Here is a 12,244-nt window from a genome sequence, read left to right on the forward strand (position 1 = left end):
TTCTGGGAGGAGGTATAGGGACATGATATGCGTAGGTGCACGCCGTGAGAGAGGAAGAAGGCACGGGAGGTGGTGTTATCAAACTCGCGGCCGTTGTCACTTTGGACGGCCTTGATGGTGAGACCGAACTGAGTGGACACCCAAGCGAAGAAGTGGAGAAGCGTGGGGAAAGTATCAGACTTGGCACGCAAGGGAAAAGTCCAAGAATAATGAGAGAAATCATCAACCACAACAAGATAGTACTTATAGCCAGAAATGCTCAGAACAGGCGATGTCCATAGATCGCAATGTACAAGATCAAACACATGGGTCGCATGTGAAGAGGAGGTAGGAAAATGAAGTCGAACATGACGGCCCAGTTGGCACGCCTGACACAGGTGCTCATCATGAGCCCGAGTACATGGTATGTCGGAACTACGACTAAGCTGTGTTAGGACAGCACGGCCAGGATGACCAAGACGCCGGTGCCATGTAGTGGAAGAAGCTGTGGCGGCAAAAGCAGCTGAAGAAGCGGAGGGCGAAGCGGAAGAAGTGGACGCAGGAAATCGGAGGGAGTAAAGGGGCCCGGTGCTGTCACATCGAAGAAGAGGTCGCCGGGTAGCCAAATCCTTCACAGTAAGACCAGAGGAGTCAAATTCAACAGAACATGAATGGTCAGTGGTAAAACGGCGAATAGAAAGAAGGTTGTGAACCATGGAGGGAGCAACAAGAACATCAGAAACCCGAAAAGAACCGGGAGTGTGAGCGGTACCCACGGAGGTGGCAGGAAGACAAGAGCCATTTGCGACCATGATGGACGAAGGGTGGGAGGAAGAAGGAGGGTGAACGGAAGAGAGTATACCAGGGTCGGGTGTAGTATGGAAAGTGGCACCCGAGTCGGCGATCCAGTCCTGACCGACTGGAGGAGTCAGGGCCATGGTGACGAAGGAGCGTGCCAAGGCTGTCGGGTCCCACCCGACAGGCCCAGGCGAGGCCCCGGGAGGTGGAGCCCACGGCGACGCAAACGGAGCAGCCGGGACAGCGCCAGCGAGCATGGCGGTCGGTGGACAAGGCTCGCCTCCGGTGGCCTGGAAGGGCCACATAGAGATGCGCCCTGACCATGGGTTGGCAAAGGACGGCCAGGGAGAGCCCCGTGGAGGCGCCGGTGTGCCCGCACCGCGCCCCCCACCACGCCCCCCACCGCGGCGACGGCGGCCGCCACGGCCCCCCCCCCACCCCCGCTCGGCCCAGGAGGAGGAGGACCAAGAAGGGACGACGGTGGCGAAGCGGAGGGTCGTGGCGGTGGAGTCACAGCAAGAGCGGTCGAGGTAGACGCGGAGCCCGGCGCAGGAAGGGACCCAGGCTGGATGCCCTGAGTAAGCTCCTCCATGACAAGATCATCACGGACCTGCAGGATGGTGGGGAAGGGCCGCTGCCGGGTGATCCAGGTGCGGAGGTGGGCGTAGCGCTCGTTGAGGCCGCGAAGAACGTTGAGAACCAAGATCCGGTCCTCCACGGCCCAGCCAAGGTCCCCGAGGGAGTCCGCCATGGTCTTCATCTTCCGGCAGAACTCGCCAACGGAGAGGTCGCCCTGGACGAAGGTGCGGAAGCTCGCATCGAGACGAAGGGCCCGGGCTTCGGCGTTGCCCAGGAACTGGCCCTCGAGTGCCAGCCAGGCCCGGCGGGCGGTGGTGTTGGGGGTGCCGCGGACGAGATCGTGGAGGTCGAGGGAGATGGTCCCCAGGATCCACGACATGACGATGCTGTCGAGGCGAACCCACGTAGCTGTCCGGGCCGTAGGGAAGGTGTCGGTGAGGACATGGTCGTCGAGGGCGTAGCGGCGGAGAATGAGCAGCACCATGTCCCGCCAGCGGGCGTAGGAGGGCGACTCAGGGTCGAGGACGACGGGGACCAAGCTCTTGATGTTCTGAACACCCCCGGCCTGGTAGTGTAGCTGCGCGACGAGTGGATCGGCCGGATCGGTCCAGGCCACCACAGGCGGACGGGGAGCACCGGAGCCGGAGGAGGTGGCAGTGCTGTCGTGGGACATCGGGTGGGCGAGGAGCTGCTCCGCCTCGGCGATCTGACGGGCCAAGACGTCGGCCGCATCCCGCTCCCGCTCCCAGGCCAGGGCTGCCGCGCGCAGGCGAGCCTGTCCCTCGGCAGCAGCAGCCCGGGCAGCGACGAGGGCCGCAGTGAGAGTTACCTCGGGAGTTCCTCCGGCGTGTAGGGGCAGAGGTGGCAGAGGAGGCGGTGCGGGGAAAGGGAGGCGAGCATGCCCTCCCCCTTACGCCCGTGGGGACATCACCAGGGGCACTAGTAGGAGCATGCCCACCCGGCAGAAGAACACCCGCGTCCTGGTGGAGGGCGGCGGCGGCGGCGGGATCCCCGCCCGCACGCCTGCCGGCGCCCGCGCGGAGAGCTGTGGCGGCGGCGGCGGCGGCGGCGGGATCCACCTCGGCGGGATCCCCGCCCGCCCGCCCGCCCGCGCCCGCACGGCGAGCCGCAGCGGCGGCGGGATCCGCGCCGTCCACAGCCCCGTCGGCGGCGGCGGCGGCGTGGCCCGCCTCGACGGCAGCCAGTGTCGCGGCCGCAGGAGGCCAGCCCGAGGAGGCGACCTGCGCCCACGAGGGAGGAAGAGAGGGGAAGGAGGAGAGGGGAGGGGGAAGGGGGTCGCCGGCCATGGCGCCGGCCGGCGGCGGCGGCCAGGCACCAGGTAAACCCTAACCTAGGCTGATACCATATTAGAGTGTAAATCTTATCTATTGGGCTAACCCTAGTGGGTAGCTATATAGCATACATGGGCCTTATTGGACCATAATACACACATACACCAACAGCTATGGCCTATGGGTGCTGGCTTCTACTCCCTCCGTTTCAGATTACTATTCGTTTTAGCTTTCTTAGATACATCACTTTTGCTATGTATTTAGACATACATATATAACTAGGTGCATGGCTTTCCTAGATACATCACTTTTGCTATGTATTTAGATATAAATATATAACTAGGTGCATATAAAAAATTATGTATCTAGAAAAGCCAAAACGAATAGTAATTTGGGACGGAGGTAGTAATAACTTAAGCTATTATTTCTAGCATGCCATGTGATTTTTTTACTAGAAAATTCAACCATGCAAACGTGGTTGAATTTACCGAATTTTCTGGTTCAAGCAAGCAAAGCAAACCAACATATCGACCAGCGATATATATTGGGCGGGCGCCCTTTTTTGGGAAGAAAGAGTATGAAAATATTGTTTCACTATAGTGGGAGCATGGTATATATATATATATATATATATATATATATATATATATATATATATATATAGAGAGAGAGAGAGAGAGAGAGAGAGAGAGAGAGAGAGAGAGAGACGTGTTTGGAGCTTGCGAACCAGATGAAGTTTACGCTTTTGAATGGTTCATCGACGGTTCAAGCGGACCGAATGGAATAGGAATACAAAATACGGCCCACATATATAACGGGCCTATAGTGCCCTAGGCCCATTTGGATTGAAACGTCCGAATTTATATTATGGGCTCACAACGCCGTCCCATGCAAGGCCTAGTTCGGATTTGTCAGTTGTTGATCACATTTGTGCTTATGTTTTTTTTTAAAAAAAACCGCGTTTGAGTTGATCAAATAAGCTTGAGTTCCATTTAAAAAAATCAGCTCCATCGATTTAATAGAATCCTAGTATTCTTTTGAAAAAAAAACCTCAGTTATTTCTAAACATAAATAGACGCTTCCAGTTGATCTAAAATGGAAAGAAAGAAAAAACTGAAAAAAGTTGTGGAGGTTACAGGTTTACCCCTAGATGCCAGTGGGCATGAATGTACTACACTACAACGGTCTTCTGCCAAGCTTCTCCTCATATGAAGCCTACATTCGGATAACACTCATATTCGCTTAAGTCTTTTACAAGAGTAACAGCTGGAACCATGGCAATCAACGTTCCTACATGCATTTCCATACTCATTTACTCCCCATCTGTTGCGTTAGTGACTGGGATCATGTATACAACCTCAGATTTCTGTACCTGTTCATAGATTTTTACATAGGTATTCCACAATTCAAAGAGACAAAAGCTAGGACAGAATTGAGTATTCCTCCCAAATAATACAAATCAATCGATTGAAGCCACAATATCATAAAAAACAGGGTTCTCCCACGGAAAAAACACTTTCAAACAGAAGTGACTAAAGGGAGGACAGAGGACCAAATTTTAGATGAAAGATGGATAGCATCGACAAAATACAACATCTGGCCACAATACCAACAAAACAGAAAACAAAGGACTTATAAAATTTCAGCAAAATCATAGAATGATCGAATAAAGGAGAATACCCTACTTATAAATCGTTTATAACTAATCTGATTTCTTCTTATTCTACATTGGAAGTAAACCCACCACTCACAAACTGAGTGCCTGTATAACTGTGCAAATAAGCTTTAACAATTTTCATTGCCGAAAAACTCCCCTAAAATGTAGCAGCTGGGGCGGATGCAATTAGACCCATAAATGCACAAGACATTTTGAACCTTTGAGAAGTCAACAGATATAAGTACTTAAATAAGAAGAAACCTAGAAATGGCTGAAAACATCACTGTCATTATTTGAGGAAAAACAGCAGGATCACATACAGAAAATGAGCTATTTATCTTGTACTCACTAACTTTTTGCTACTTCCATAACTGAATGTCTGATTCAAATAAAACAATAGATCACAAGCATGTAGCTAGAGTCATATCAGGCGCCAAATGATGATGTCTGATAGGGCATATCACTATATTATACATGTTTACCAATAGAAACCAGAATGATTGACACTTTGACAGCACATATTAACGGAACAATGAACCTTGATGTTCTTCCTTCCAGTGCACTAACGAATTTGTACCTTCCCAGAACAAACTTAGCAACTTAGCATCACGCAGTTCAGATTTCCTGCAAAGCAGCCCCACTTGGAGCCTTCCCAGAACATCTGGAAGCATAATCATCAGCGAGGCCTGGGACGCGGTCCTTAAAGGGATGCATAAACTTCTGCAAAAAAATCCTCTCAGCCAACTTGGCTGTGTAGTAGTAGTCAACAGCAACATTCAGCAATCCCTTCTCTCTCAGAACCTTGAGCAGCCAATGCCGGGGCAACAACCGGCGCTCAAGGCTATACATAAACAGCGCTGGCCTTTGCACAATGTACGGTGCCTCCAGACCGATGTCCCTCATCAAGAAATGCATAACTCGCCGAATCTTTTCCTCAGTTAAGGGCAGAACAAGTGGCGCCTTCCTCACGATTACTAGCACTTGATCCTGTGAAAAGCCAAACTTCTGAAACAGTTCTAATTTCCTAGTGACATCCTCCTTGCTCATAAAAGCAACCAAAGCAAGTGCACGGCGGAACATCCGCGATCCCCGCTTCAGGCCTAACTCCTCCACCCACTCGGCGGCTTCCTGGAGAGACTTGGGGTTCATAATGAACAGCCGGCTGGAGTACAAATTCATACCGGGAATTTCACAGGCACCTATCCCACATTGCTGGAGGAAGGCCAAGTTGGGCTTGGCCACACCCTCGATGTCAACACTGAGGATACCGCGGTTCATCCTGAGGGCCTGCAGGAGCTTATTGAAGGAGCCAAAGACCTCAAGCCAGAAACCCACTGTGCGGCGCAGGGAGCTGCAGCGCGAGGTATAGAAGTAGGGGATGATGCGCGCGAGCTGGGGATGCGACAGGCCGAGGCCTCCGAGCTCGGCGACGCGAGGAGCGAGGGTCCTCTCCACTCTGGCGCAGAGGAACCGCGGGGCGCCGGCAACGAGTCTCGCGACGTCGGCGCGGGGGATGCCGAGGCCGGCGAGGAAGGCGAGGACGGCGTCGGGCTTGGAGGGGGACTTGAGGTGGGAGATCTTCTTGGACGCCTTGAGGGCCTGGGCTCGGGAGAGGCCGCAGGTGGCGACGAGATAGTCCTCGACGACGAAGGGTTTGGGGGAGATGGTGGATGCGGCGCTGGAGATAGCGCGATGGCGGTGGAGAAAGAAGAGCGGAGTAGCTTGCGAGGCCGGGAGGCGGGGTGGGGTTTGAAGGACAAGAGGAAAGATGCATCTCCGCAGGTGCCAGATCATGGCGGCGGCGGCCGGCTAAACGGCTGCCAACAAAGTCGTTTTTTTAGCTGAACAAAGTCTTATTTCTTCAAGGCTTCGCTGGTCCAAGTGGGCTGGAGTCCGGAGCAATCGAAAACCTGGCCCATAGATTTAGGGGACCTGCATTAGGCCCAGTGTGTCTGAAACCGTATTAAAAGCCCACAAACGAGCGTGCAATTTAGGCGTAGGCTGACCATGCATTCAACTCACCTCACAATTGTGTTTAATTCATTAATCCAGAGAAAAAACATTTGAAAACTACATTCATATGGCATTCATCTAGATCTAGGCTGAAGTCCCAGCGTGATAACAACTGGACCCGTAGTAACATCAACTTGGGGTCCTACTTGTTCATGCACCTCCATTTTGTACAATTATTGTTGCACCAGTTTCCATCCGCCAACTATGCCGCACGCCCTCCTTCCTCCGCCGCCGCCCCGCGTACCGCCGGCGACGACGGCGGCCCCCTCACCTTTGCGCCTCCTCCACATATCCCTAACCCACCAGCAACCCTAGCAACAGTGCCCCCCACCACCGGCCACCCCGCGCGCGCGGTCCTCCTAGGAGAAGTTCTTCTCCCCCTCCCCGCCACCACCTCCCCAAGACAGCCGGCCGGCACCCCTCGACGACGACTGGGTGCCGGATTCGCCGGATTTGCGCATCACGTCACCTAATCTGCGCTCCCCCACGACGGATCCGGAGCCAGCTGCCCTGGAGCGGCACCTTGCCAGAGGAGCTTCCTACGCGGAGCTCGTCAGAAGAGGGGCCTTCAATTCCTCCACAGGCCCATCCGTCCAGCACTACAGAGAAGACCAGCGTGTCCCTGCCAGAGGAAGAAGCAGTAACTCCGATGAAGCGATAGCTCCATGACGCAATCACCACTCAGCGGCGTCAACGGCACGCCAGGCCGGGGCCAAGCGGGACACGACGCCACGACATCCAACGCGAGCACCAGCTCAGCAACCTCCAATGCGGCAGGAATGGCAGCCAGTGATGCGCCGTAGGGCGCGTCTGCGTGCACCGCCCGAGAAGCTGCGACACGACGGTGAGGTGAACGCCGCTACAGGAATGCTTCAAGGAAGCCACCTACCAAAGCTCTGCTCACCTTCAATCGAGCGACCGCGGGGCACTGCTTCGTTTGCCTAGCGACAGACCACCGCGCTGCTTCGTGCCGAGACCCTATGCGTTGCTTCCGGTGCCGCCGCTTCGGCCACAAGGAGTGCACCTGCAAAACAGCGGCGCGAACCTCCATCGCCTACTCACAAAAACAGGCTCTTGTTGCGCCCCGCCCCAGAGCTCGCACCTGCGACCACGCCACCAAGCTTGTCGCTCAACCACACCCCACCTCCTATGTGCCACGCCCCAAACCAGTTGCCCGTCCATGCACCTCCATGCTCATCGCCAAAGCACCCCACACCTCTGTTGCACCGTGCCCCAGGCCTACTGCTCGTCCTCTGTCTGCACCATCGGCGCATCCTCCCCCACCGTCGCCACCAAGCCACATGACAGCCAACAACATGGCCATTGGGGACCCTCACACGCGGCCAGAGGTGGAAACGATCTTTGTCTCCAACTCATTCCACCTCGAGCATGACGCACGGGAGTGGGAGGCCTGCACACTCGTCTTGTGGGCGCTGCACCTGCCGCCGGGTGCCGGAGCTCGAGACATTGCAGGTCTCATCATCATAGAGCTTCACCTACGCCCCGGCGATGTCGCCGTCATGTTACATCAACCGGAGCCCTACCTTGTCCACTTCAACAGAGCGGCCCATGTGGCGGAGGCGTGCCACCACGGACGCTTCACCGGTGGGGGCATCGACATCTGCCTCCGCCCGTGGCACAGCCTCACGCACGCCCTCAGTTTCCGCATTTTTTACAGGGTACATCTCTGTCTTGACGGTATTCCGTCCCACGCATGGACGCCCGAAATCGTTGAGAGAGTCATCAGCCACAAGTGTGCTCTGCAGCACATCGTCACCGACCTCATCCAACTGGCAGACTCCATGCACATTGAGCTTTGGGCGTGGACGGCGGACCCGAGCAGATCCCAAAGAAGGTCTGGCTCGCCTTCATGCATAGTCCGGTGACCAAATCCTCCACCTTCTCTGTGTCGGCCGAGCCTCCGTCGACATATTGGCAACAAGGCACTCGCTACAAGGTCTTCATACATATGCCTCTACTGGAGGACTACACGGCGGCCGCATGCAATCTCCAGCAAGCCGTCAACAACCCAGAGAGCATCACTCCGATTCGACGCCGATATGAGTGGCGATATGGCCTCATTGATGGTGCTCCATCGGATGCAAGGTTGTGATTCTTGACTCGGTTGCCTCGACTGCCGTGGGAGCCGGAATAGTGGAACCACGATGACGGTGGTGATAGGAACCCTGGTGACCATGGACGGGGAAGGAGCAGCCACAGGCGCCAGGCGCGGTGCTCCCAGTGAGGGTGATGCTGATGATGGTGGAAGTGGGCGTGGACGGCATGCTCGCCAGGAGGATAGGGGCCGCGCCAAGCACCGGGCGGCTAGACAAACATGCAACCATGACTTTGTCTGGCCGCCCCGCCGCGGGGACGACGATGACGACGACCACTGTGACTACGACCACTCAGGCCACGGGCGCAAATACGGCGATGCCTACTGGGGCTGCACGGAAGTTGTTCATCACGACCGCACAAGGTCACCGCCACGCCGCAGCTATGCGCCTCCACAGGGACGACACCATGGCATGGGTGAACAGGGGCTGAGCAACCTTGCTCTGTCTCAGCTACGGGCTCTGTTCCTTGCCCAGGCGAATGCGTTGAAGACATGCATGCACAAGCAGGTATTGACGGCTGCAACTAACCATCTTATTTTGGACGCTAGGAAGCACAACAGGGAGATCGGCACCGACGACCACGTTTGCAAGGTTTCCTAGCTCGCCGACCACCTCGGCTTTGACGACACCAACTCAGGGGAAAAAGCATGGTCCGTGCCCATCCCGCTGCCTCACGTCTTCGGCACCCTACGGGCGGCTCTCCTACCAGCACCACCACCGCCGACGGTGGCAGGCGTCGAACGGGCATTGGACGACATGTACATCGGGCTCAAGCAAGCAGAAGCGGCCTGCGGCGGTGAAGGCAACCAGCAGCTTGGGGCACCCGCAGATGGGCCAACGGCCCAGAAGATGACGAGCCTGGCGGTGATAGCCCGTTCCCACCTAGGCAGCCAGACGACCCAGTCACTATGCCAGCTAGGCTGGGCCGTGGCTCACGCTGGCGCACCTGGGCCGAAGGAGCCGGCCCAGGTGAGTGCGGATCAGCTGCTCGGGGCCACTGCCTGCCCAGGCGAGCAGGGGCTGGGAGCTGCAGCGACCCACCCTCCATCCCACGCTCTGCCTTCAGCCCAAGAGGCGGATGCCACAGTGGGGGCTCGGCCATGCAGGCCCATGTTCGACACCCTGGCCGCGATTAGCGAGGCCATCGCGGCCTTTGCAGCCAATGAAGCCCAGCAGGAGGGGCAGGGTGGCGGAGACCAGGACTTGAGAGAGATAAACTCTCTAGTTCGCACTCCCTCTCCGCCACTGCTCCAAGAACCAAGACAATGTTGCCAACGTTACCAATGCACTTTCGACATGACGGTCGTAAGAAGAAGTGTGTGGCTAGCAAAGAAACCGTCCATCCTGGCGGCCGAAAAGGCGCAAAGGAATTTATGGCGCAAGCTAGGGATCTCCAACGACGAGATGGCACCCATCGATGAGATTCTACGTGACTTCCTCTCCATGTTCCGTGGACCCCTCCCGGAGAACGTCGTGGCAGCCATGCGGCCATCTTTGACCTCGATGACGAAGGAGCGGACATGCTAGATGAAGCACTAATGCATCACGTAGGTACGGCCGCGGCGGAGATACAACAGGTAAATGGGGAGGCTACAGCATAGAGCTGCGACAACAACTTCGAGCGTAAACCGGCACTACATGTATTTTTTCGTTTCGTCTTTATCATCATCTGTACTCCAAAGCCCTGCTGGCTGCGACCTTCGAGCTCTTAAACCTGCACGCCCTGCTGGCTTCGACCTTCGGGCATCTATGTGTACCGTGAACCTACAAACCACTATGCAATCAGGACGGCCTACTACCAACGCCAAACAAACGCTATAAATAGCAACTGCCAACGACTATGAACGTACAGCCGCCAACAAATACGAACATTCAGATGAACTAAGCGGCATGCAAGACAGGAGACAAATCACTGCATCATGTCGTACGGCAACATAGATATTTTATCGTGGAATGTTCGAGGCCTAAACGCGGCAGCCCGATGTCTAACCCTACACGAAATGATGAATTCGATGCCGTGCCAAATCGCGTGCCTACAAGAGACGAAATTACAATCGGTCGACTCCACTTTGGCTACCTTCTTGGGAGCCTACAAACTAAACTGTTTTGCGTATAAACCGGCGACAGGCACGAAAGGAGGAATCCTCCTACTATGGAATGACATGGCAGTACAAATTCAGAATGTAATGATCGGATGATATTCCATCTCGGCAGATGTAACAATTCGACATTGCATGACAACCTTCACGTTAACCATGGTATACGACCCGGCGAGATGACCCGAAAAAGAAGCTTTCCTACAACACATGCGGACACTAAAACCACCTGACAACACAAAATGGATAATACTAGGGGATCTCAACTTAATCTACCGCGCAAGAGATAAGAACAATATGAATCTCAACCGGAGTCTAATGAATAGTTTCAGAAATGCCATCAACTACTGCGGTCTAAAGGAGATAAGCCTGCAAAATAGAAAATTCACATGGAGCAATGAGCGAAGGACACCCATGCTAGTTCGTCTTGATAGAGTGTTTTGCAACCAAAGTTGGGACCTCCAATTCGACAATTGCCTCCTCCACCCGCTATCATCATCCCACTCTGACCACTGCCCCCTGCTACTAACCAACCATGTCACCCTCAAACGCCCTACACCTTTTAAATTCGAAAACTTTTGGGTACGATTGCCCCATTTCCAACAGGTGGTTTCCATGGCTTGGAATCCTCGACACATCACACGGAACCTTTCCACAGGTTGGGCCATAAGTTATACGTAACGTTGAAGGCGCTAAAGCAATGGAGCATGTCAATGCTATCTAACGCAAGAATGAAGATGCACATGGCTCAGGAGGTAATATTGCGTCTCGATGAGGCACAAGATGTCAGGACACTATCCATGGCAGAAACGTGACTAAGGGGAAAATTAAAACAGCGACTTATGGGATGGGCAGTCATAGAGAGGGCTCGGAAAAAGCAATGCTCCAGGATCACATACCTAAAAGAAGGAGACGCCAACACAAGGTTTGTTGGGGGGAAATATTAACGATCTCCTGAATACCGCCTAAAAGAGCAGACGCGAAGGCCCGGGCCCACCTAGCATAATCAAAACTCCGCCTCGCCCGACCGCGGTCTCAGGGTCGAGAACATCCGACCTCCCGCCAACAAGGCACCGCCTCGCCCGACCGCGGTCCTAGGGTTAGGAGCGCCCGACCTCCCTCCACGAGGCTCCGCCTCGTCCGACTGTGACCCCGGGGTCGGGGGCGCCCGACCCCTCGCCACAAGGTTCCGCCTCGTCTGACCCCGAGCACAGGGGGCGGACTCGCTGGGGCCCCTAGGGCTGACATCCCCCTCAGATGTGGACCAGGTGGACAAGATAACAATCCTGTGGGTCCCCCCCGTCGGCCTCGTCATAAATGCGCCGCAGGCCTGGCAGGGGGAAGGATGACCGCGCTCCTCACGCAACCCGCTACAAGTACCCATGCACGACCATACTGTACAAGCTACAGCACTGGCGGCTCCCTTCCATTCGCCGCAGGGTACTCATGGCCTGCGCCGACCGGAGCGGAGGAAAGACTCGCCTGTCCTCGGACCCCGCGCGCCCTTGGGTCCCGCACGCCCGGCAGCGGGGATGTGACGCCCTCTCTCCAGAAGCCATCATCAGGACGGTGGCATCCGCCGTCCTCCCCAACAGACACCGAGGTGACGATGAAACGCCTTCATCATAACCCGACGCCTACGAATGCCGAAGGGGCTACCTGTATGGCGCGACGACAGTTGGCACACGGCCGCCCCCCTCCAGCATGCACGCT

At 55.5% G+C, this 12,244-nt stretch overlaps 1 protein-coding gene across 1 annotated transcript; it reads right to left on the reverse strand.

The window, feature by feature from the left end:
* Positions 1-4,920: 4,920 nt before the first annotated feature.
* On the reverse strand, positions 4,921-6,099 carry LOC101757182. Its single transcript, XM_004966759.1, has one exon. It carries the CDS (start codon positions 6,097-6,099, stop codon positions 4,921-4,923), a length of 1,179 nt encoding a protein of 392 aa, XP_004966816.1.
* Positions 6,100-12,244: the final 6,145 nt, after the last annotated feature.

Source organism: Setaria italica, chromosome IV (assembly GCF_000263155.2).
Source record: "Setaria italica strain Yugu1 chromosome IV, Setaria_italica_v2.0, whole genome shotgun sequence".
In the NCBI taxonomy this organism is placed as follows: domain Eukaryota; kingdom Viridiplantae; phylum Streptophyta; class Magnoliopsida; order Poales; family Poaceae; genus Setaria; species Setaria italica.

Bases quoted from the DNA above. Each gene is read 5' to 3' on its own strand.
- LOC101757182 (XM_004966759.1), bottom strand. From the start codon at position 6,099: ATGATCTGGCACCTGCGGAGATGCATCTTTCCTCTTGTCCTTCAAACC.